The sequence below is a fragment of the Schistocerca americana genome, chromosome 7, assembly GCF_021461395.2.
Source record: "Schistocerca americana isolate TAMUIC-IGC-003095 chromosome 7, iqSchAmer2.1, whole genome shotgun sequence".
Lineage (NCBI taxonomy): Eukaryota > Metazoa > Arthropoda > Insecta > Orthoptera > Acrididae > Schistocerca > Schistocerca americana.
The window spans coordinates 532,392,852-532,419,975 of NC_060125.1; the positions used below are offsets into that span (position 1 = coordinate 532,392,852).

General features: G+C 38.0%; 1 protein-coding gene across 4 annotated transcripts in view; it reads right to left on the reverse strand.

Moving 5' to 3' along the window:
* Positions 1-1,434: 1,434 nt before the first annotated feature.
* Positions 1,435-27,124, reverse strand: part of LOC124621757 (zinc transporter 1) — a 262,842-nt gene continuing 237,152 nt past the window's right edge. For all 4 annotated transcript variants that reach the window (XM_047147169.1, XM_047147165.1, XM_047147166.1 and 1 more), the window contains one exon: positions 1,435-5,467. In XM_047147169.1, coding sequence (XP_047003125.1) covers positions 5,246-5,467 — 222 coding nt within the window. In that variant the 3' untranslated portion in view covers positions 1,435-5,245. The remainder of the gene's footprint in view (positions 5,468-27,124) is intronic.

The window sequence follows — 27,124 nt, forward strand, 5'->3', positions numbered from 1 at the left end:
AGCTATGAATTTAAAAACCGAACTGCTGGAGATTCATCAGACTCATTTTATACAGATCATCTTGCCTGCTCCCATCAATCATCACACAAACAAGAAATTTCTATTAAAAAATCTTATAACCAGATGCTACAAATGCAGTGAAGAAACAGTTCCACCCCACAAATGCACAGTTATGCGTACTTCAACAGCAACATACATGAGAAACAACCAAGGTAATACCTAAGATAATACCTAGAAGATAAGCATGGGAAATCTCAGTTTCCACTGCATTGTTTTTTCATTTTACTTTTTGTGAGTGCAGTTCAGAAAGCTATTATTTCTCTGTGCAGTTCTCATTCACAGTTAATACAAATAATGGGAATGAAACCAAAAACATTGTTATGAAAATTATGTCAATATATGAGATACAGACAATCTGAAGATCTAAGTCTGAGAAGCAAAAAATGGTAAAATCACAATGGTATATATGAGTGATAGAATTATTATGCAATTTTTGTGCAATAAAAGATGACTACTGAAACTATCAACACATCAAGACAGCAGAGTGTCACTTAACCAGTGCAGAACACCTACTTGTAAGTAATAACAAACATGTTACTGAAATATGGGGAAATGAAAGCCTCAATAGATCACATATTTTGAAGGCTGTAAAGGCAAGAAATATGAAGTATAAATCTATTTCTTTTAAATGCCCCTTTCACACACAATTGGTATGGCAAGAACCACAGAAGTTGGGGTACAAAGAGGTGGCAAGATGCAGAATGCCTCAGCCTCTATTCTTTATGGATCACGTCCTATAAACTAAGTGTGGAGATAACTTGGGAGGCAAGATGTGGAGATAACTAAGAGGCAACACACGAGTTCTACAAAGCCATATCAGATCACAATTGTTGAAAATAGTGTGACATGGATGTACTTGGGGGAAAAAGGCACCATAACAAAGAATTTTACACCAGTAAAATTCAGCAAAGAAGAAATTGAAAGGACAACAAGTTTCTAGTCAATATGCATGCTGTGACAGAACACAGGTAAAATTTACATTTATTGGTGTTGTATTAAAAATTACTTATGAGGCTGACATAATAAACTAATTGGAAAACTGTTGTCCCATATTGCAAATCGTTAGGGTAACAGCGTAATGTGAACATTGAATTCTGTTTATCTGTTACATACACAGCACATCCACTGCTGCCATTTGAGTGAGTAGTTTTGTACTTGACAAAATTACATAGGTCAACTGGGTACACTAAGACATAAGTTACTATGGGAGCATAATTAATTGTCCTTCATCTATACATACTCTGTTACATCAGTGAAATAATGGACAGCAAAAGACTACAACTTACTGAGCAAAAAGCAAGAGAAATCTTAAGTTTACAGTGCACACACTGTTATACCAGGAAATGTGTTATAACCTAATCAATGATTCACACATTCAAACAGAACACTTTGAAGTTTTTATTTCAAGTAATCTTTTCTGTTCTGGTCAGATCAGTAACATCTATTAAACATAAAATAAATACATTTCTTCTCTTGTCAGAAAACATAATGGAGAGATCACCACCAAGCATGACACTTTACTAACATAGAACTCATTTCAAAGTTCTTTGTCTTTCCGAGAAAAGTGGGAGCAAATGCGAAACAAGAAAAAAATATTGTGACACACACAACCAACTATTTTTTCTTACTAGGACAAACCTGAACACTATTCTTAGGTGTGAAGCTCACAAGAAAAGTTTTATGACCTCACTGTTAACAAATATCATAATTTCACAGTACTCTAAAATACTTAATGTTCTGAAGTGCACATTATAAACATCAACAATTACTGAACATCCATCCCAACCTTATTGCAGAGGGATTTAATATCAGGATAAAAAAGTTTATTCAAAAATATCTTTATAAGACTACATGGACATCTGCAAGTAACTGAATTTTCAAACTGACCCACAGCATATTACATTATATGTAATAATAAATCACAGCCCAAGGTGTCTCAATGCAAACACTTGCATAGGTGATCACAAAATTAACCACTTCTACATATTAGATACAACTGCTACAATTTCTCCTTAGGATTTTCACATGCTAAATCCATTTACAGTGATGAAATTATTAACAATATCTTCTGTGTGAAAGCAAATAGAAAAAAAACTTAACAGCTTGGGAATATATGAATTTATTAAAACACCAAACACGAACAGTTTGGAAGAGCAATGTATATATAGTTTTTGTATTGGTTTCTTCATTTTTATTTATACTTGGTTAAGAAGGAAAAAGTTCCTGACAAACACTTAACAAATAAATTCTAGTGGAGTTTTAATAACCATGTCAACACATAAAGCCAAAGTAAGTCTAAAAAAACTGTGTGTATTTGTGTTCACAAACATTTAACAAAACGTTATTCAGTTTAAGACACAGATGATTGTAGTTATTCTTGAGCCAGAAATAGCAGGGGCACACGTTAAACTGATTTCTCAAACTTCCACTTAATTGTTTAAGGTGCTGCATTCAGCACTACAACTTTCTCATTCAAGTGCAGCATTGAAGGAGTTTTTCAACTACACCAGGTATAGCAATCAGCACGTAGTAACTTATAAAATAATGTAAATTATAAAATTATAGCAATGTGAGATTGGCAACCTTAAACAACAGGAAGATGCAGTATTTTCTGTCTTCCCACAAGTCTGTTGAAATCAATTTTAACAATGACAGCCATAAAAATGCCACTTTTAGCACTACACTGACTTCATCTATGCCACACAAACAACATAAATCCCAACATTCAATGTACTTTTATGCCAACCATGCATTTATTCTCAGTAAGTTCAATTTGGAAAGCCTTTACCATAAAAATTCCCACATTCTAATTTGCTTTTGCTCTCGAAATAGTAAATAGTCACATTTGCTACAATATTTGCTTCTCAGTAATAAACATGTGTTTCAAACTTCACTGAAATCTTTATGACAACAGTACTACTGCAGTAATGCTGCTGTTCATTTCCTCCATTCCTTTGTAGCAAGAAAATCCCCCACCCCCTCCCAAACCCCTCTAAAAACACTAATTCCCAACAAACTCTCAGTAGCATAGACAATGCAGTACATTCAAATATTTTTCTTACAATAATCAAGGCATGTAAGCAAAACTGTTCACATGTTCTTTCACTACAGAACAGAGCATTGCATCTCCTATTTACAAGGATGTTAATGTCACTATAGTGAAGCAGTATGTGTTGAAAGTATTCCTTAATGCTGTTCTCTCTTTCTGAGTGTTTCACAATAAATTTGACACACTCCTTTGTTAAACAACATAAACTACACTGAAGTTACGTACAACATGATAAAGTTTTTCAAGATACTCTAACAGTTAAGCCAATGAGGAACAACAAAAGAATATAATAATAATTTAAAAAGTCAGTGTGAGTACTCTGCATCAAAAAGTTCTTATAGATGACTTTTTTTGGGCCAACATTATTGTCCTTGACATACAAGTACAATATGAGCAACAGAGATTTAAAAACTTTCAAAGCTTCTGGTTATTAGTGATAGGACATTAAATGCTGAACAGATGGCTTTAGCTCTGTCTTTCATTACTGTGCACATATTTGTTAACATCTAATGAAGACAACTGCAAGTGACTCACACTTCTCAAACAGAATTCTGTTTCACAGAGAACTGCCTAGCAGTGGTTCACTACTCATGATATGGCATGCCACAATATTTCAACAAAAACTCCTGATAGCCATTTCTGTCCTGAGACTTAAGGAGAGCATTATGACTACATGAATGCTTTTGACCTGCTTTTTCATATATTGTTACAACATTCATCTTCTCAAATTATTCCAGTAAAAACAAAAATCATATCACGAAATTATCCACGTTCTGCATCATCATTTTATTTTTCCTTACTGATAACAGCTTTTTCACAAGTAAGCTTCTTCACAAGTAAATATGCTACTGCATAACACTGCTCTAGGAAGCCATAAGCAATCATTCAGGCCCTCTCTTTATTCCTTAAATTAGATGGAAAGAAAATAAGATGCTGTTCCACTGATAAATGATGGGAGTGAAACTGGCATGCAATATAAGAGAAACATTTGTCTGGGATCTTTCACACAGGCAGCCTTGCTAAACAACGTTAAGAAGATTGTGGAGCTAATACTCAGCTTTATTATAAACAATCATTTTTGAATGCAAATATCAATGCGTGCTGTGGAATCCTTCATTTTTTTCCTATTTGACTCAACAGTATTTCCGCACCATGCTTTCAAACTATATGTGTGTACACACATTGTCACTTCAGCTACTTGGTAACTATGTTCTGACCGGAATAGCTACCAGTGAAAACAGAAATTAACTGCAAAACTATATTATGTAGACAGCTTCTAAATTTGTTTTTCCTGTGATTATGTAACAACAAAAATCAATTTTTTTTACAAAAGCAGATCATCGTAATAGATTTTCCAAAGTGGAAATACTTTTCTGATTGTGTCATTATCTCTGGTAGCATTTTATTAGGCTATTTATAAAATATCAACAACAGGAAAATTACGAGAAACGAACCATAATTCTTTTCATGCTAGCAACAGAAAAAAAATTCAGCCACTAATACTGTTCAGTGTTCAATATTCACAGATTTCCACTACTTAAAAAACAAATTAGTTCGTGCTTTAACAGTTTTACTGCGGATCATTTTATTACTGGAATGGCAGTAAGTTAGTGATGTCTTGAGGATTACCAAATGGTGCTCATCACACATTTTTTGCACACAAGATAGACCTCAGTAAGAAATATTTTGCATCACTGTGCGTGCCCATTGTCTTACAAGAACATTTCATGCATACTGTGTGTACATGTAAAGACATGAATGTGCTGGCACACGCACACACACACACACACACACACACACACACACACACACACACACACAGATATATTACACAATGAGGCAATAAGCTTATATAAGCAGATTCTGTAACAGAGTACACTATTTGTGAGGCTGTACACAAAACCCAACTGCAAATACCAGATGTTCAGGCACTTTGAAAATGCTGGTGGGAGGAATGATGGCAACCTGATTAACCACACAGAAAGACGGCAACTTATGCATACAAGGTGCTCTCTAACCTGCAGTTGCCTAGAAGTGAGCCAATGAACAGTAATAAATATCTCGAGTCGCAGGAAGCACGTGCATCACTCTGGCTCCTGTAGCCCCCTCTCAGCAAGAGGGTGCCTGTGGCCACTGTCAGACACGAGACTCTTGGCCAGGCTGTACTCCAGTCAGGGGCACCACTGCAGCACCCTGAGGGGAAGGTGATGGCAGCCCGGGAGCTGTGACCGGTACGCCGCCCAGCAGCCTACCGCTCTCCATCTCACTCAGCTCTTGCTGCCTTGCACCCAAACTAGCTGCACTACTGCGCTGCCGGCACAAGTAAGGCGTGTCACCCGGGGATGGCGTCTCTCGTCCCTGCACCGACAGTGGATCAGATGACACAACTTTACAGATTACAGTTGCCATTAACACGTGTCAACTGTTTTATTTGTGTGTGCTTCTGTAGTGGTATAAACATCCAACTGATGAACATTTCACAAAAAACAAGTCATGAAAAAAAGGGGATTTTTCCATTATATGTAAGATCTGTGATATACACTACTTTACAGAACAGAATTTGTACACATGGGCAGGAGACATTTTTGTTAACTTTGTCTATTATGCACAAATTATGTAAGCTTATATTATGATATGAAATAAATGTGTGCTGTTTTATATTTCAAACAGTTCAGGTCATTACTAATAGCCATTTAGCTTTTGCTTTATAAGTGGATGCAGATGCACACTGTAGCACAAATCAGATCAACAACTTAATGCACTATATGAACAGCATGTAACTAGTATGTTAATATGCGTGCTATGCAAGCAAGTTTAAGCATGCACTTAAATCTGTGTGGAAAAATTAGCAGAAAATGTTGAAAAGACTTGACTTCTCTTCATCTACTTTACTAATTTACTCCAGTTATAATGAAAGATGTCAAATTATCTCCACATGCTGTGAGTTTAGCATGCAAAGAGATTGTACATTTCATTCATATTCTTCAAGACTACCTCTTTTGCATGCAAAGTCCGCCTCGCATGATCTGCAACCCACAGATGCTATTCTGTAATTAATAAACATCTACATTTTACAGTTACTTTAAAAAAGCAAAAACAAAACCATCTGCAGTAAAACACCTAAGCTATGAATAGGTCATAATGAGACTCGAAGTGAAATAATTCTTTACCACGTTCATATAAAGTGCAAAACATGCTTACAAAGAGGTGGTGGGCTCAGTACAAAATTGTTATATTTTTGTCATGTTGTTATATTTTTGTCATGTTCAACACTATCATTGCTAACACTTCCATGTACAATGAGACAAATGTGGCTGAAAAATTTACATGAATCAGGAGGACAAGAAAATGACTTTATGAAAATGTACAAACAAATATGTACAATTACTTTCTCATAATAGCACAACCCCCCCCCCCCCCCCCCCCCCCCCATGAACCATGGACCTGCCGTTGGTGGGGAGGCTTGCGTGCCTCAGCGATACAGATGTCCGTACCGTAGGTGGAACCACAACGGAGGGGTATCTGTTGAGAGGCCAGACAAACATGTGGTTCCTGAAGAGGGGCAGCAGCCTTTTCAGTAGTTGCAGGGGCAACAGTATGGATGATTGACTGATCTGGCCTTGTAACATTAACCAAAACGGCCTTGCTGTGCTGGTACTGCGAACAGCTGAAAGCAAGGGGAAACTACAGCCATAATTTTTCCCGAGGACATGCAGCTTTACTGTATGATTAAATGATGATGGCATCCTCTTGGGTAAAATATTCCGGAGGTAAAATAGTCCCCCATTCGGATCTCCGGGCGGGGACTACTCAAGAGGACATCGTTATCAGGAGAAAGAAAACTGGTGTTCTACAGATCGGAGCGTGGAATGTCAGATCCCTTAATCGGGCAGGTAGGTTAGAAAATTTAAAAAGGGAAATGGATAGGTTAAAGTTAGATATAGTGGGAATTAGTGAAGTTCGGTGGCAGGAGGAACAAGACTTTTGGTCAGGTGATTACAGGTTTATAAATACAAAATCAAATAGGGGTAATGCAGGAGTAGGTTTAATAACGAATAAAAAAATAGGAGTGCGGGTTAGCTACTACAAACAGCATAGTGAACGCATTATTGTGGCCAAGATAGACACAAAGCCCATGCCTACTACAGTAGTACAAGTTTATATGCCAACTAGCTCTGCAGATGATGAAGAAATAGATGAAATGTATGACGAGATAAAAGAAATTATTCAGGTAGTGAAGGGAGACGAAAATTTAATAGTCATGGGTGACCGGAATTCATCAGTAGGAAAAGGGAGAGAAAGAAACATAGTAGGTGAATATGGATTGGGGGGAAGAAATGAAAGAGGAAGCCGCCTTGTAGAATTTTGCACAGAGCATAACTTAATCAAAGCTAACACTTGGTTCAAGAATCATAAGAGAAGGTTGTATAGCTGGAAGAATCCTGGAGATACTAAAAGGTATCAGATAGATTATATAATGGTAAGACAGAGATTTAGGAACCAGGTTTTAAATTGTAAGACATTTCCAGGGGCAGATGTGGATTCTGACCACAATATATTGGTTATGAACTGCAGATTGAAACTGAAGAAACTGCAAAAAGGTGGGAATTTAAGGAGATGGGACCTGGATAAACTGAAAGAACCAGAGGTTGTAGAGAGTTTCAGGGAGAGCATAAGGGAACAATTGACAGGAATGGGGGAAACAAATACAGTAGAAGAAGAATGGGTAGCTCTGAGGGATGAAGTAGTGAAGGCAGCAGAGGATCAAGTAGGTAAAAAGACAAGGGCTAATAGAAATCCTTGGGTAACAGAAGAAATATTGAATTTAATTGATGAAAGGAGAAAATATAAAAATGCAGTAAATGAAGCAGGCAAAAAGGAATACAAACGTCTCAAAAATGAAATCGTCAGGAAGTGCAAAATGGCTAAGCAGGGATGGCTAGCGGACAAATGTAAGGATGTAGAGGTTTGTCTCACTAGGGGTAAGATAGATACTGCCTACAGGAAAATTAAAGAGACCTTTGGAGAAAGGAGAACCACTAGTATGAATATCAAGAGCTCAGATGGCAACCCAGTTCTAAGCAAAGAAGGGAAGGCAGAAAGGTGGAAGGAGTATATAGAGGGTTTATACAAGGGCGATGTACTTGAGGACAATATCATGAAAATGGAAGAGGATGTAGATGAAGATGAAATGGGAGATATGATACTGCGTGAAGAGTTTGACAGAGCACTGAGAGACCTGAGTCGAAACAAGGCCCCGGGAGTAGACAACATTCCATTAGAACTACTGATGGCCTTGGGAGAGCCAGTCATGACAAAACTCTACCATCTGGTGAGCAAGATGTATGAGACAGGTGAAATACCCTCAGACTTAAAGAAGAATATAATAATTCCAATCCCAAAGAAAGCAGGTGTTGACAGATGTGAAAATTACCGAACTATCAGTTTAATAAGTCACAACTGCAAAATACTAACGCGAATTCTTTACAGACGAATGGAAAAACTAGTAGAAGCGGACCTCGGGGAAGATCAGTTTGGATTCCGTAGAAATGTTGGAACACCTGAGGCAATATTAACCTTACGACTTATCTTAGAAGAAAGATTAAGAAAAGGCAAACCTACGTTTCTAGCATTTGTTGACTTAGAGAAAGCTTTTGACAATGTTAACTGGAATACTCTGTTTCGAATTCTGAAGGTGGCAGGGGTAAAATACAGGGAGCGAAAGGCTATTTACAATTTGTACAGAAACCAGATGGCAGTTGTAAGAGTCGAGGGGCATGAAAGGGAAGCAGTGGTTGGGAAAGGAGTGAGACAGGGTTGTAGCCTCTCCCCGATGTTATTCAATCTGTATATTGAGCAAGCAGTAAAGGAAACAAAAGAAAAATTTGGAGTAGGTATTAAAATTCATGGAGAAGAAGTAAAAACTTTGAGGTTCGCCGATGACATTGTAATTCTGTCAGAGACAGCAAAGGACTTGGAAGAGCAGCTGAACGGAATGGACAGTGTCTTGAAAGGAGGATATAAGATGAACATCAACAAAAGCAAAACGAGGATAATGGAATGTAGTCAAATTGAGTCGGGTGATGCTGAGGGAATTAGATTAGGAAATGAGACACTTAAAGTAGCAAAGGAGTTTTGCTATTTAGGGAGTAAAATAACTGATGATGGTTGAAGTAGAGAGGATATAAAATGTAGACTGGCAATGGCAAGGAAAGCGTTTCTCAAGAAGAGAAATTTGTTAACATCGAGTATAGATTTAAGTGTCAGGAAGTCGTTTCTGAAAGTATTTGTATGGAGTGTAGCCATGTATGGAAGTGAAACATGGACGATAACTAGTTTGGACAAGAAGAGAATAGAACCTTTCGAAATGTGGTGCTACAGAAGAATGCTGAAGATAAGGTGGGTAGATCACGTAACTAATGAGGAGGTATTGAACAGGACTGGGGAGAAGAGAAGTTTGTGGCACAACTTGACTAGAAGAAGGGGTCGGTTGGTAGGACATGTTATGAGGCATCAAGGGATCACAAATTTAGCATTGGAGGGCACCGTGGAGGGTAAAAATCGTAGAGGGAGACCAAGAGATCAATACACTAAGCAGATTCAGAAGGATGTAGGTTGCAGTAGGTACTGGGAGATGAAGAAGCTTGCACAGGATAGAGTAGCATGGAGAGCTGCATCAAACCAGTCTCTGGACTGAAGACCACAACAACAACAACAACAACAACAACAACAACAGCACAACTTAAAATCAGACTAAAATATAGTCTTTCAGTGCATGTGGCCTAAAATGGAAGCCTAAGCAAGGTAGAATTTGACACTAAAATTGAACCTTTTCCTGCAGGTAAAACATGCAGTGAGTGTGAGATCATGCTTTGAAACAAGTGGGTACAATTGATTACTATGACCTAGTGGAATGCTCAGAAATGTTCACTTCGCGTGTTGCATAAATAAATAGCTACTATGCACTAATATGGTGAAGAGAGAAATGCTCCCACTGCAGCAAGGGGCACAGCTGCTGGTCCAAGTTGGTGCCACACAAAATGGATGATGGTAAAAAAATGGAGGTCTGTAATAAAAAGTCAGTTTACGTCACAGACACGTAAGATGTTATTAGATCAGATTACACTATATGTATCTTTACTTTTCAGATTAGGGCAACAAAGTTGTTATATTTTGTAAAATGATGACCCTATCAAGAGTGTAGTTGATGATGTGAATCTATTCAGCAGACACTGCATCTGAATCGACACAGTACAAATACAATTTTCGTATCTGATTGGTCACCTACATAAAATACAAAAAAATACTGAAAAAGCCCTTTTATTACTCACAGAGACATTCCACAAATATCTGTGAATGATAATATGAAAAGCCACTGAAACATGGATATAATGGAACAGATACTCGCAAGGTGGTCCTCCATAAGACAGTCATGTTGAATCAAGTAATCCTATAAATGGAAACAGGTCAATGCACCTGTCTCATAACAGTTACCAAGTGGCAGTAGGTTACAGCCAGATACCAGACAACGCTAAAACTACACTGCTTTTTATTTTCTTTTACTGAATCACTGAGACATATATGAAATCATTAACCATTACAAAGCTTTTTGAAAGAAGAAGTCTATTGTGCTTTAGTGGGCACATTCAAAAAGCACATCTATACTGGGAAGCTTAACAACAGTTTTTGCTGCATCTGCACATTCAATGTGCATTGGTATCCAGAAACCAAATTAATGCTGCTCCTCTTGTATTTGATGGAGAAAAAGGGCATCATACATAATACTGCCAGATGGAAATGTTTGTTCCACTGTTTGAGTACAATTTATAAAGCAATTGCATAAGAGGAATTTCATTTTCTAATATTACTTCTCCTGTACTTCTTAAAACAGGACAGGTTAGCTTATGAATGTTAAATCAGCTTAATAAATGAAATACTTAAATGTTTAGTGTAAAATTACTGAAAAAGTAACCAGTAGCTTTGGTAGATGTGAGACAGGAAAATTTTGACAAATTAAGCTGACTTATTTAATGTGCTTTATCATGCTTTTAGCCACCTTCCTTCATGATGTGACACGTGGTGTGTCTGAAAAGTTTGGTGAATGGTGTCATATATGAACAGCAACTTGGCGCACGTGCGCATGGGTCTTCAGAGGCTTGAGGAGAACTGACATACAGCATGCACCACATGTGACTGGCTGTGTAAATAGACTGTGGACAGTTGAACGTAGTCAGTGTGAGAGGAAATGTCACAGCACAATGGAGCAACGTGTAAACATCAAGTTCTGCTACAAGTTGTGGAAGACTGCAACAAAGACACATGGAATGTTGGTGCATGTGTACAGGAAGGGAGCCATGAGCAGAAAGTGTGTTTACGAATGGTTTAAATGCTTCCGTGAAGGGAAGGAAACAACTGAGGATGAGCCACGTTCAGGTCGGCTATCGACAAGCAGACCCCAGAAAAGATCAAGAAAGTGCGCCAAATGTTGGCACAAGATCAGCAATTGATTCTCAGATTGACTGGAGGAATAGAGCATTAGCAAGGGCACACGGTGCACACCATCATATGCGATGATTTGGGTAAGTGGAAGATTGGCTGCCAATGTTGTGTCCACAAGCTCACAGACAAGCACAAAGCAAAACAGATGGAAACTGCAGGCGATTTCATTTCCATGTGTGACCAGGATCCACTGTTTCTGAACACCATCATCATGAGACCTGGTGCTACCAGTTCAATCCGGAATCAAAATGGCAATCGGTGTTCTTGAAAACCCTCTGTACTCCCCTGATCTGGCTCCTGTGGACTTCTACCTAGTTCCCTGTATGAAAGTTGCCATGAAAGGAGAACGTTGTGCGGACGTGTATGCCATCAAAGACTGCACGACAGCCGTTTTGCGATCGGTTTCACAGGAGGGAATGCTTATAGTTTCCAGAAGCAGTATGAACATTGTCAAAAGTGTGTTGTGGTGGGTGGTGACTATTTTGAAGGGCAATAAAGAATATTTCTTTGTATCTTGTTTTGTTTGTTGTCTGATACCATTCGCCGAACTTTTTAGGCACACTATGTATATGAGTTGTGAGGAGGGATGTCATCTTGTAATATCTCTTTATATTCCACTAATTATTCCTGCACAATTCTATGAGTGAATTCCCTACTTTACCATCTATACACTCGCAGAATCAATGCGCAAAGTAGTACAGTATTATTACTATTCCATGAGCGCATAATTACTCTTTGTAATATTCTCTCTCGTGTGTTGAGTGGACTTCTAGGATCTCCTCTGTGCTGAATAGCCACATTGAATAATTGTAATTTTGCTATCGATATTACTGGAAGGAGGAGATTGAAAATATATTGTATGCTACTCAAGAAAATATATATTGAGCATTTACATCAAAGGTGTGTAAGGAATTTCATTATATATGTATTCTCTAATTGGAAATTTGCACAGAGGTGTCGTTTCATTGGTAATCAGAAGGGAACTTCCAACGAATTGGAAACAAACCTGCAATTATTAGATCCACGAGCTCCATTATTTCATCGAATAATTAAACGCTATCAAAGCAAACTTTCCGCTTGATCTGAGGTTTCCCGACTGACTAAGCAACGCAAGAAAACCAAGACATTTTATTTACACAGGATTGCAGATCGCTTTGAATCATCGAGACTGCGGATAAGGAGAGTCATCGTCCGATTGTGATTAAACAAGTAAAGCTTAATTATAACTTTCTTGAGCGACTGTGATATGGCTGCTTATGAATGAGATCATTAATAAAATACTAATAACTAACTTTCCTCCTCACCAGCAACCAGTATAAACAAAATATTAATTAAAATTATAATCTCTGTTGAGTATCCTAGTGCTCATGCACAAATCAGAATGTTTTCTGGGTGCTCAGAACCTGCACAAAAATGGGTAAAAAAGTAATTTGGGGAAAAATTCAAAGCTGTCAATTATGCTAATGTTGATGTCGCATTTGTGCTGACCCATTCAAGCACGGTCTAGCATGTCTCAGTCCTCCAGAAATAACTGAAAAGCCCTCAGCACTACTCTCTCACAGAAAGATCATGAAAGTTTTTTATCATCCCACCCAATGGGCAACGGCCAGCAAAGGTTTACACCAACTGATTTGTGTCAGCAGACATACACTCATTTAGTACCATTCTTTGTGGGGCAGCAAGTTTTAGTTAACACTTTTTATTACACAATGCAGTAGCATTTACAACTACAATTTACTTTGTTTATTTCTTTACTGTAGTTTGTTTTTGTAATGCATATACTCATTGTTCACCCAAAAAAGAAGAAAAATGATTTGGCTATGAAACATGCAGATGTTGCTTCACATGGCTCAAATCCAACTGCTGTACTGAATGAAACAAAGAAACCCGGTCATAGTGGTGGTGGTCTTTCTTTTCAAAAATATGGGAAGACAAATACAAGTGGATGTCATACAATAAGAAGTGCAGTAAAGTGTTTTGTCTTGTATATACGGAAATGAGTTCCTGTAGTGGGCCTTTTGTGAAGAAAACTAAACAAAAGCATTCACTTTAAGTAGGATTTTCTTCTTGGAACAAAGTGTTAGAAAGGTTTGATTGTCATGAAAAGTCAAATCATCATATATCTTGCTGTAGTAAGGAACTGCAACTGATAAATGTATGAATGTGCAGTGTTTAATGTCTCCAAGAGTAGCTCTGTAATGGATTGTTAGAGTTAGTTGCTGAAGGCAATTGATAACTGTTCTCTTGGCTTCAGTGTACAAATTACAGATTGCATTCACACAACGGAAGTGGGATATGTACACAGAGCAGCAAAAAAATTTCCAGGTATTTCCCAGTTAAAAATAAAAATACACATTTCCCAGGTGAAAATAAAATATACCCCAGGTGAAAATACTCAATACCTCAGTGAAAACACATTTTTTGCACGTTAAGTGACAGTATACTTTCCCTCGAAGCTATAGAACCTGTCAATCCTTTGAATGGTAAAGGTTTTATACAAAAGCATAGAACTTCTCAGTACTTCAGAAAATAAAACCCAGCAAAAAAAGTGTGTTTTGGAAAGATCTTTGATGCAAAAAAAGATGTACACTGCACATTTTCATATTACAAAACTATAAATGCAAATTCCACCAAATACAATACAGCAGCTTCCAAAGCACTGAAATTGAGACTGTGATGTGCTTTTGTCAGCAGATCATAGTTCAGGTCACATGATCTCACCAGCCAATGGGAGCAGACATTCAGAGTGCAGGACATGTGATGCAGTCAGCTAATATCACCATTACGTAGTGCGAATACACAAATAGGAGAAGTTAATGTTTTAAATTACTACATACACAGCATAGCTATAAGAAAGCTAAGCTTCCACATACAATATTGGTCTTTTAGCATGTTAGCCTTTAAGATACATAACACACAAAGGTGCCAGTAAAGTTTTAAATAATGGCATAAATGGCTGGTGTTATGGACCCAAAATTTTTCTGTGTGACTGGACCTCAAAGGGTTAAGTTTTGAATGAGACACAAGTGATTGTGATTTAAGCAATTCATCACACATTCTCACACACAACACAGTTCATCTTGCATAAAAGCAATTTTACTTTGAAAGTAATGCTGCTCAGCCAACCATTCACAATATTTTCCCATGACCTGTTACAAACAAACAGTTGTGATGTCCTGCTCATCAAAAGCATTGCACACATTTTGCTGTTGGCAGACACTTGTGCGTGCACTGTGTTTTGTTGTAAATGTCACACTTTCTTTGCAATTAATGTTCTATTTTTGTGTGTAATTTACGTTTCACTGCTCCAACATTATTCACCAGTAACAGGCTAAAGTAAAATTCTTTGTTGGAGTATCAGTTCTTACCAGTCAACGTGACAAAAAATTAATTGAAGCAAAACAATGAAAAAATTCCTGGAATTCTAAACAATTTCCACTTTTTTCCTGGATGTGATAATTCCCACATTTTTCCCAGCTGTCTCAAGGCATACACACCCTGATAAGAAATGAAGATTTTGACATAGCTAATAAAGTTTGTAAAATATTCCCAATACCATTTCATAATTGTGGATGAAACTAGCAACATATGTCAAAAAGGACACGTTTTGGTGTGATTCTGATGTGTCAGTGGCGATAATTTTCAAATTAGTGAATTACTTTTTGGTTTCTATAATAATGAATGGAGCTGAAGTATTTTTGACATTAATGTATGTTTTCACTTGTTTCTCTATAGATATCAAGCCATGCAGAGGTATTGCTACGGATGGAGTGGCAAATGTGACTGGTGCTTTTTTAGGGTTGCAAGCAAAAATCAGAAATTGAGCCACACATTCTGCATGTTCACTGTTTGACCAATTCTTTGAACCTTGTGACCCAACAGGCTAAGCATAATGAGACCATAGTAGGAGACTATCTTCCAAATGTGAAAGAAATTACCAATTTTGTTCGCAAGTCCCCCCTATGACTAACAATATTTGAGTCTCTCCAAGATGCTAGCATTACTCATCCTATAGCTCTTCGGCCTTTTAGCTCTGTCAGGTCATGCTGCAGAACAAGTTCACTGAAAAACTACCTTCCAGAATTACGAACAGTTAAGTTTCTTGAATTTTCTGTGCTGTTTTGAATTTATCTTCATCACTACACTTCGTATCAAAATTTTAGAGCCAGATGAAGTTTTGAAAGCTTTTCTGCAAAATTCCTCCCTAAAGCTCCAAAGAGCCATGGACTATATTAATATTTATAGTGTATGATATTGTGACGCTATTTAGAACTGATGGAAGTTTAGATGAATTATTGAGCTCTTACTTGGAACTGAGCAAAAAAATTTGATGTGCAAGAGCTAACAGTTCAATAAGTTTGAAGACTTCTTGAAAACTTTATGACTGCGCTCTACCCAATGCTTTTACCAGTCCCTGTTGTTATTACCAGATAATTTATTTTGAAATTATGGAAATTGTGGTTCAGTGTTTCGAGGAGCGATTTTCTGCAGCTGCTATGATTTACTTCAAAGAAACAGCAACATTTCTTCTTTCCAAAACCAAATATTGCAATTATGTAAAAGAATTTTATATGGATGACTTACTCACAAATATTAAAATTGCCCAGAAATATTATTTACATGTGTGTAAATCTAAAAATTATTTTATTGGACATTCAGAAGATTTAAAGCAATTCTTTTCCTCAAATACGTAAGTTGATTCCAGAGGTGATGAAATTGAAAAAGATTACTTTAATTATACCAGTTTCTACATGTACAGCAGAACATTCGTTCTGCACCCTTAGAAGACTGAAGACTTACCTGAGCAACACCACGATGCAACAGAAATTGAGCAGCAACGCTATCGTGCATGTCCATAAATAAGATGTGAAAGCTGAGCTTGACACTGCGGAAAACATTTTCATCAAACCATCCGCTATTTGTAAGAACACATTCTTTATGAGTGAGAATTAGAAATTACAGACATCGTTGAAAATAAAATTATTCTATGTTGACAGTGGGTTACTTTTTGTATTAATTATTAGTGTGGAAAACACTACCCTCTGTAGTCAAGTTCGCTAAAACCCGCATGTACGGTAATGTTCGATTCAGAGATAAGCCACTTCATGTCCTAGTGGTCGATCAATATTTCACTGTCAGTGTTTCACCAGGAAGAGGAGGAGACATAGTGATGTATAGTTTCTGATCACCAGTCTTTATGCCAATGTCCTGGGTTAAATTCCAGTGTCTCACGAAATGAAGGCATGTGACACTGCTGACGGTGATCCGTCTGTTTGATGGGGATGTTATGCTTGGTGGCCCCTTTGGTGCTTTTTGGAAGAAGTACGCTATGTGATCGCACCAAGTTTGACCCTCTCTCTTCTCCCATTGATCTCCAATGTGAACAAGACACTACACTCTCCATACACCCATTATACTGACTACACTTAACGCACACACTTCCACACACAGATGTCATACTTTATAAAGGGAAGGTGCCTGCAGGCATGGAGCATAATTCCAACTAGGTGGCTGAACCTTCTCTTAGGGGGTCTCCCAGCCACTCCTGCCATACGGCATTTTAATTTAGTGTGGAAAAATAATCTAATAAACAATAGTTTGCTTACCTTTATCAAGAACTGCTTATTCAAATATACCTGAAACTGTATTTCCAAGTGGCTTAGTTTTCAACATTTGTGAACTCTGATTCTGAGCACCGGCAGTGATTTTTCACAAGCTGGCACCCCTGGTTGTGAGCCAACCGAACATTGCCCGACCAAACTTACATTCGGGTAACCCCCCACCACCTTGCAACTACACTGGCTAACACAAAGTAGATAGGTAGATGTGTATGAGCACGTCCCAGCACATTAAAGGATTTCATTCAAAAGCCAGCATAATTTTAATTCTTTTTGGGTGCCCGTCGATGATTCAATGCATCTGGTATTCATGAGTGGATTCGTTTACTCCTGTACTATTAATTTTATGCTCTGACATTCAGCTGTCACCTGAAGACAGCCTGAGAAGCCACATGCTTTTTTGTTTTTACTCTGTTACTGAGTCTGGTGCCATAAATTTTTCATTTCGATAGTATGATGTGTTATTGTTGGAGAGTTCTAATCATGAAATATCTTCCACTGAGTACCAGCCTACTTTCCTAGCTTATTTTCCAGAGTATGGGTGTACTTCTCCAGGTCTCAGTCAATATACTGATGGGTTTGTGATATGAGGATCTCAGTCATTAAAACATCAGTGCTTACCACAGTCCTCAATCTGAACGTTGAGGCCAGATCCCATACTTTACTTAAATGGAAATTAGTACTCTTACCTAGTACAACAAGACTGTCACACATTCCTTTTTGATGCTGCCCCAGAGAGACGTTGAACTGATGTTGTTGTCACAGTTTAAATTACACAATGTATTTAACACAATTGCAAAGAAGATGCCCATTCAACAATCTTACAGGAAAAAAAGTTCAAAGATAATAGTCAAATCAAAGATAAGCCAGCAAAATCAGATTTTCAGAACACTATCATCCGCACATAAATTTTGATGCCACCATGGGTAACATACCAAGCCAACAACTCCTTTGACTATAATCTAAACAGATGAGATGAAGTTCTACATTAGAGTAACAGCCAGACAAATAGGAGTTCACAGTCAAGTAAATCTTGTGATACAGCTTTGTTCAAAGTGCAAGTAAAGGATCAGTCAAATAAGATTTCCAGATAGCAGAACCTAAGGAAGAAACAGAGACAGACGGACTATAAAGGGCAAAATGCTAAAGGTGCATATAAACTTGTGAGCAATATGCTAACTAGTAGTAATGAGCCACTCAGGGGCTCAATTGGGGCAGGATAGGGTGGAGGGAAAGAGGGTAAACTGTTACTTTGATCCACAAAATATGTTCAGAATTTTACAGAGGATGCTCATATCCCAAATTTTCTTGGCTGAGGACAAATACTTCAGCATTATCAATAATCTTACTCTGTGGGTGATAGTGCTGCACAGGACTTGCCACTTGTCAAATTAGGTCTAGAATAGCATTTACTTCACAAGCTCCTGGAACATGTCTCCCATGCATGTTTGTGACTGCTGCCTTTGTACCCACTATTTACTCAGTATCCCAAATCCAAGGCCATTATGTATACTATTATATTACATAGTGGTGGCTGGTAATCATGTGCTAATGTGCTACAGCACACTGTAGCTACAGTTCTAAATTAATGCCACATCTCTTGAAATGAAAGCCAAACCATTTCTCTTAAAATGCATACTGGTATGCAAATAAAATGGACAAAAACATGTTTTGTAGCATTCTCTTTGTGATAACGAGCAACCAGTGCCAAGTGCTGAAAGAATGGCCAGCTGGGCTACAATCAACTCAGAAAAGGGATGCAGCTGTGCTCTGATGAGTTCTCGCCCCTTCTAGCACTGCGAGTGCTACATTGCTCATAGTACTGGATCAGTATTTGTGTATAAGCTATTGTGGAAGTGCACAGCATGAGGGGTTTTTCCAACAGTGGCTGCATTAATGACACTATGGGTGAGAGGTTCGCAACAGTGACTGGTTCTATTACCACTGCAACCAACACAATTTTTTTCTATTTTACTTTATTGCTCACAATGTTAAACAATTAACTGTAAAATTTAAATATATTTAAACAGTTCAGTTTACATACTACCCTTGTAAGTCAAAAGGCTATAGGCCACCAAATTGTAAAACATTGGTAAAATTTTGCACGAGCCACCACTGATATTAGAAGTGAAAGTTATTTATGAATACCACAACAATTTCATTAATATTGATGCTTCTGATTACTCTGATTAGCATGTTTATCTTCAATTTTACTGTCTTAGTTTATATGCACATTAGTCTTCCACTCAGCTGTTTGCCACTGGCACTGTGACTTCCATTCTCGAATCCTTGTTCACAGTCATATATCCTACTTTTATATAAAAGTGTCTACATACTGAACACTGACCATCAGAAACGAGTAACATCTTGTTGTTCCCCCGCCGCCCATACTGAGCATGGCACAACCATGTATTATGCATTACTTTGCTCGTGCACACTAAACTATTATCATAACACCTTTTATGGTTGGTTGTTTTATTTGAGGGAGGGGACCAAACAGCAAGGTCGTCGATCCCATCAGATTAGGAAAGAGTCATTCGTGCCCTTTCAAAGGAGCCATCCCAGCATTTTCCTGAAGTAATTTAGGGAAATTACAAAAAAACCTAAATCAGGATGTCCTGACGTGCGTTTGAATCATCGTCCTCCCAAATGCAAGTCCAGTGTGCTAACCACTGTGCCACCTCATTTGGTACCATTTACTGTGTTTCGTTGAATAATAATTGTTGGTCATGCAATAAAGTATTTCAATGGTATACATCTCTATTAATGACTAACTCTTGTATGTAACTATTCGAACTACGTCTGTAACTTATCTTTTTTCAGGCTATTCATGGAAACTTCTTTTCTGAAATTTTGTAGTAATTCCTGATGGGGCAGTTAAAATCTTTCCCCAATATCTACATCTATTTACATCCACACAAACATTCTGCAAGAACAACTCAGCACAGTATTACATCTTAAAGTTTCTTGCCTTTTTAACCATGTACAGACCACAGGAAGAATGAATGCTTAAATGTTACTGTGTGGTGTTAATTCGCATACTTTTGTCTTCAAGATAATCATAGGAGTAATACCTAGGTGATGAAGAATGTGTGTAGATTCTTAACTTAAAACTGGTTCTCAAAATTTTGTTAAGAAGCTTTTGCAGGATGATTTGAGTCAATCTTCAAGTGTCTGCCAATTCAGATTTCTCAACATTTCCACGAAGCTTTCCTACTGAGTCGAGCAAACCTGCAACCACTGATGTTGTCCTCCTTTGTAAACATTCAATACTTGCTGCTAGTCATATCTGGTATGGGTCCTACACACTTGAGCAATATTCTATGATCATACACACAAATGATTAGTTAGTTGTCTCCTTTGTAGACACTGTTAAAGTGAAGTTGCCATATGCCTCAATTAAGAATGAGCCTACGTCATTATTCCACTTCATATTCCTACAAATTTATACCCAGGTATTTGCACAAGTTGACTCATTGTAATTGTGTATCATTAATATTGGAGTATCAGGATACTACATCTGATGAAGAGCATTATCTTACAATGGCGTACATTTAAGGCAAGTTGCCAATCTCTGCATCACTTTGGAATGTTATTAAGATCTGATTGGATGTTTCTGCAGCTTTTTTTAGGCGGAACTTCATTACAGATAACTTCAGAAAGTATTAAGTTGCTGTTAATACTGCTTGCTACGTCTATACAACATCAAACTTTCTGCTGATACAAATGTGTTCTCTGCATTCAATGCTGAGGATGATTTTTATTATGGCTCTATCGCTCAGCGGGAGTTTGTGCTTGTGCTAAGTGATGGTGTCCCACCGATTTGAAATATTTATCGTCCGATTTCCTGAAAACTATTAGGTGAGAAAATTTTGTTTTTGCAGATCTTATCACCTGGTAGCTTCATTCGATAAAGAAATGAATTTCTTGTTGTTATACATCACGCTTACTCTGCTGCATCAAATTAAGTAAAACATTCCATGCAATTTTAAACAGTTTGCCGAGACAAAAATGCATTGCATAATCTTTGTATATGGTTGATTTTAGCTCATACATTGCAGTGAGTGAAATGTAGATAAAGTACTGAAATTTCAAGCAGAACAATATTTCATTTCAGTCCTGAGTTATTGGCTTTTACATTCGGCAGACAGACATACACGAGGTGGCTATTCGTGCACTTCACCATTCATCATAGGTCATAAACAATTCAAGATATCGAAATGAACTCTTTTTTTTTTTTTTTTCCAAATTATAACACACAATGAGGCAAATATGTTGTACGATAAATACTCAAAACTTTTTTAATTCACTAAGATATTGAAGTTAACTCACACCCACAGCAGTGAGAGGTTGGTGGCTCAGGACACACATACACCAGGGTGTATACACAGAAAAGACAAAAAAATTCCTGGATATCCCGGTTAAAAATGCACTTTTTATTGGGTGAAAATGCACTTTTCCGTGGACAAATTTCACTTCTTTTCAGGTGAAAACACGCTTTTTCCCAGCTGAAAGAACACTTTTTCCATGTTAAGTAACAATATACTTTCCCCTGGAGTTATAAAACATATCAATTCTTTGAATAGTCAAGGTTTTATTCACCAGAACAGAAGTTCCCGACACATTAGCAAACAAAACCCACCAAAAAATAACACGGTTTTGCAAATATCTTCGATGAGCGGTTTGTATTACAAAAGTGTAAATACAAATTCCACCAAATACAGCATGTCAGCTTCTGAAGCACAGACATCAAGATTCCAACGCGCTTTTGTAAGCCAATTACAGCTCATGTCACGTGATCTCGCGAGCCAATGACAGCAAACATTCAGAACACAAGACAAGTGATGTAGTTAGGCAATAGCAACATCACTGTGAAGAAGTGCGAACGCATAAATAAGAAAACAAGTTAATGGTTTAAATTAATGTACATACAATATAACTACAAAAAAAGCTAAGCTTTCACATATGATGTTGGTCGTCAAAAAGTTTTTGACGTTTTTATTCCGAGGATGTGGTTATGCAGGATCCTAAGAGCACACCTCAAATTGCAACAGCTGAATATTTATATGAGCATGATTATAAATTTCACTGCTCTGAACAGAACATTTTGTGGTTTCCCTGGCTGAATACATGTTCCGTCAAGCACTTACTTTTCCACAAAATAGAAAAGCCAATTACGTATGAAATTGCTGAAGAACTCACTTAGCACTTTTTTTAAGGATAATTATACTTTTTCCATTGTTATTGCATAATTTGTTATCTGTGAAAGAATAAAAATAAATATAAGAACTAACTTTGAAATGCTCTCTTTTTTGTGTGTCTGTGCTACCTTTCTGATACATCAAACACATAAGTGCCAGTAAAATTTAACAGCATAAATGATTGGGTTTTGCCCTTGAAATTTTTCTAAGTGGCTGGTCCTCAGTGTTAAGTTTAAAAGAGCCTAACATCGTGTGACTTAAGAAATTCTTAGTACATTGTCACAAGAAACATAATTCACTTTCCGTAAAAGGAAATTTAGTTTTAAGTACCGCTTCTCAACCCAACAGTCGCAATATTTTCCCGTAACCTATTATAAATGTAAACAGTTGTGACATCATGCTCATCGAAGGCAGTTTGTTGTATTGCATAGTCTTCATCACACTCATCGAAATGGTGCTCACGAGAAAGACGCATTGAAAGTAATTTGTTGTTACGAATTACTGCACAGTCTGACATGTTGCTGTTGGCAGACACTTATGTGTGCATTGTTTTGTTGATGTAAACGGCGCATTTTCTATGAAACTGGCATTTTATATTGATGTTATTCTCTGATTTATATTTTACTGCTGCAGTATTATTCTGAAGTAACGAGCTAAAGTAAAATTCTTTGTTAGACTATCAGTTATTATCAGTGAAAATTACAAAAATTTAACTGAAAACTAGAACAAGGAAAAATTTCCGGAATTCTAAAAAATTCCTGCGTTTTTCCCGTATTTCTCCTGGATGAAAACATTCCCAGGTTCTTCCCAGTTTTCTCGGGGTGTATACTCTGGTTCCCAAACTGCTATTCCCCGCCCTTTGTCTAAGTCATGATATCATCATACAAACTGTCAATAAATGTCCACACAATCATGTTCCACACGGAAGGTGGCATTCTGATCAATGGACAACAATGCCAGCAATGACGTCAGGGCACCCATCAAACGGGGTAGTGTTTGTCGGGCAGTCCCACATCCATAATCGCTGTGTACACAGATGATGTCACAGATGGTGCAGAATGGCACAGAGGAGACGCCTGCCAGACACTCTGCGGTGGAGAGACATAGGAGGAATAGAAGCAGGACAAGCACAAACTCATGCGGCCCAATGGCTTAAAGGGAATCGTTCTCTTGTTTCTAAGATGTGGTGATAGCTTAGAGAGAGAAACTGTATCCCAAAGACCATGGCAGGGCCGACTATGTGTAACATCCGAAAGAGGAGACACTATTTGGCTGTAAGGCCACAGTGGTATTGCCTTAGCACTGCATGGCAACTGGCATCTGACCTCGCAGCATCCATTGGACGTGTTGTATAGAGGCAAATGGTGTAAAGAAGGCTTCAGCAGAGTGGCCTTTATTGTTACTGACTTGCTGCATGTACACCTCTGACACGCCTTCACATAAGGAAGAATCTAAGAGTGGAGTCATCAACATTCCACCTGGACAATTGAGCAGTTGGCCAATGTTCTTTTCACAGATGAGTCAGGAATTGGTCTGGAGAGTAAGTCTCGATGGATTCACCTCTGGATGGAATGTGGAACATGACTTTGGGACCCAAATAATGTGGAAAGAGACCATATCGAGGAGGATCCACAACGGTGTGGCAGGGATTATGTTGACCACTCTAACAACTCTCCATGAAATTGTACGGGTGAATCTAAAAAATGTAACTGCTTTCAGTATCATGATGAGATATTGGGACCTCATGTGTGGTTGCTGCGAGGTGCTGTGGGCCCATACTTTGTATTGATGGACAATAATGCTCAACCTCACAGAGCACAGGTGGTTGATGTTTTCTTGGAAATGGAAGATATTGCACACATGGCATGGCCTGCTCACTCTTCTGACTGAGATAATATGCTGTGTCCTGCCTACCACGAAGTCTTCAAACGAATTACAAATTAGCATTATTTCACGGCAATGTATTTGCTAACGTTATTCCAGTCATAATTTTGATAACTGAATGGAAAACAGATATCGTGTTTAGTCTATGGATTCACTACTCTGTGTGGGTTGTGTCAATTGTTAACAGAATGAAACAAACTTCACAGCACCTGTTAGCTTTTGGATAATGACATTTTGCTTCTGCATAACAGATTTCGTATACTTTACAGCTAATCTATGAAATTACCAGACACACACGAGTTTCTGTCAGTACAGAACAATATATCTATCTCAAATAACACAAGGATTCGGGGACAATGTGGCCTTGGTGCAATTTTATTCTGTTAAGAACAAACATCAAGTAACATGGTGGACTGCATATGACGACTTACTGGCTCTAGTGGAAAGCCTGAAACCAGTTCTGAGACATAAGTGGCTATGAAGATGTTTCTATTTGACGGTGTTGGTGCAGTGTATATGCAACATAGTGCGACTCCAATGTGGATATACGAGGGCTATCCACAAAGTACATTACGTTTTGGAATTGAAAATAAATAAAGCATTGGAATTTTTTTTATTATATACAGATGAAAGCCACACTTCAATACTACTTTTCTACATAGTTGCCATTTAAATTAAGGCACTTATCGTAGCGATGGACGAGCTTGGAAATTCCTTCATCATAAAATTCGGCCGCCTGCGCCTTCAACCACGTGGTTACCTCTTCTTGAAGCTGTGCGTCGTCATAAAAACGCTGCATAGCCAACCACTTCTTCATTGCTGGGAAGAAGTGGAAGTCGCTTGGTGCCAGGTCGGGACTGTATGGCAGATGAGAAAACAACTCCCACTTCAAAGATTCGAGAACTTCACGAGTGGCATTTGCCGTGTGGGCCCGGGCGTTGTCGTGAATCAGCATGATCTTTGAGCCCAACTTTCCCCTGCGCTTGTTTTGTATTGCTCTTCTGAGATTGTGCAGAGTTTGGCAATACCTTTGAGAGTTTATTGTAGTGCCTCTTTCCAGGAAATCCACAAAAATCATCTTTCTACCGGGTTACTGATTAACCACGTGGTTGAAGGCACAGGCGGCCGAATTTTACGACGAAGGAATTTCCAAGCTCATCCATCGCTACAATAAGTGCCTTAATTTAAATGGCAATTATGTAAAAAAGTAGTATTTAAGTGTGGCTTTCATCTGTATATAATGAAAGAATTTTCCAATACTTTATTTATTTTTAATTCCAAAACATAATGTACTTTGCGGATAGCCCTCGTATAAGCACCGACATGTAGACAAGGGATTAGTGATGCATTCATGTCTTTTTGACTTGCATGCAAAAAATGTAGTAGCTTTAAGTATGGTTACATTATGTCCAACAGAACCAACATGCTTTTATTCTTTTCGTGACTGCTGAAAGACAAACACTGGCAGGCATTAACTGGGGAATGAAGAATGTATAAGGGCAGTATATCTGTTGAAAACCATCATTGTAAAATGGTGTGTGACAAGGGTTGCTGCTGTTTCATGATAATGCACATCCCCACACCACAATGTCGTAATGCAGAAGTAATGTCTACTCAAGTTGGGACACTAGCACCTGCCCTATAGTCCTAATCTCTCTCCATGTGATCATCACACCTTAGTCCCTTAAAACAGGCTTTAAAGGTTTGAAAATTCCTGTCAGACACAGGTGTACCACAGGTGGTGACAGACTTCTTCACACAGCAGGATACAGTGTTTCTCCGAAGGAGTATCTTCAACCTACTGCCCCAGTGAGATGACTGCCTCAATGCTCATGGTGATTTTGCCTGACTGGCATATCAATTCTGGACTGTATGGCATCTGAATAGAAACTTTTTGACTGCCCCTTACATGAAAGAGAGAGTTTGCAAAAGCGAATTACATTTTAGTGACTTGTAAACATCATTAACCATTTCACTGCTGTGGACGTGTATACACATTCTGCTCTGCCATTCTCCAAGTGGTGTGGACACTTATATGCGTGCCACTTGAGTTTTCCCACAGAGCTATTAGCGTACGTATGCATCTGAACAGCCAACCTCTCACTGCTGTATATGAGTTACTTCCATATCTTGGTGAATGAAAAAGTTTTGGTATTTATCTAACCATGTATGTGCATCTTTGCATGTCACCATTTACGAAAAACTTTGTTTTGATATTCTGAACAGTTTATGAAACATGACAATTGTTATGACCACATAGTCCCAATTCACAGGACAGAAATGGGCGGGTCGTGCGTGACAGTCCATCGGATATCAAAAATCAGTAACCTGAGAATGAAATGAGGTACAATTCTGCTCTGAATTTTAAATATTACTTTGATATCTTATGTTCATTTCATACATTGCACTGCACAAGCTGCAATCAACCATATACAACGTTTATGCAAAGTTTTGCTACCTCTGAACTCTTTAAAACAGCATCCAATGTTTTACTTAATTTGATGTAGTGCAGTAACTATGATCAACAATGAAAAGAAATTCCGTTCTTTGTCAAGCGAAAACATCAGTCTGGAAGATGTGCAAAAATCACTTTTTTCCAGCCAATAGTTGTCTTAAAATGATACGATAAGTATTTAATAGTTGCCAGAATACCATCCCTCAGCATATAGGCATCCGCACTTGGCAAGCAGTACAGCTACAACAAAGTCGTGCTCATCACAGAATGCAGGAACACATCTGTGGCAGCAGAAAGAGTTAAATATTTGAACACTGTCTTAGAAGGCTGGCGCTCTCTCTCTCTCTCTCTCTCTCTC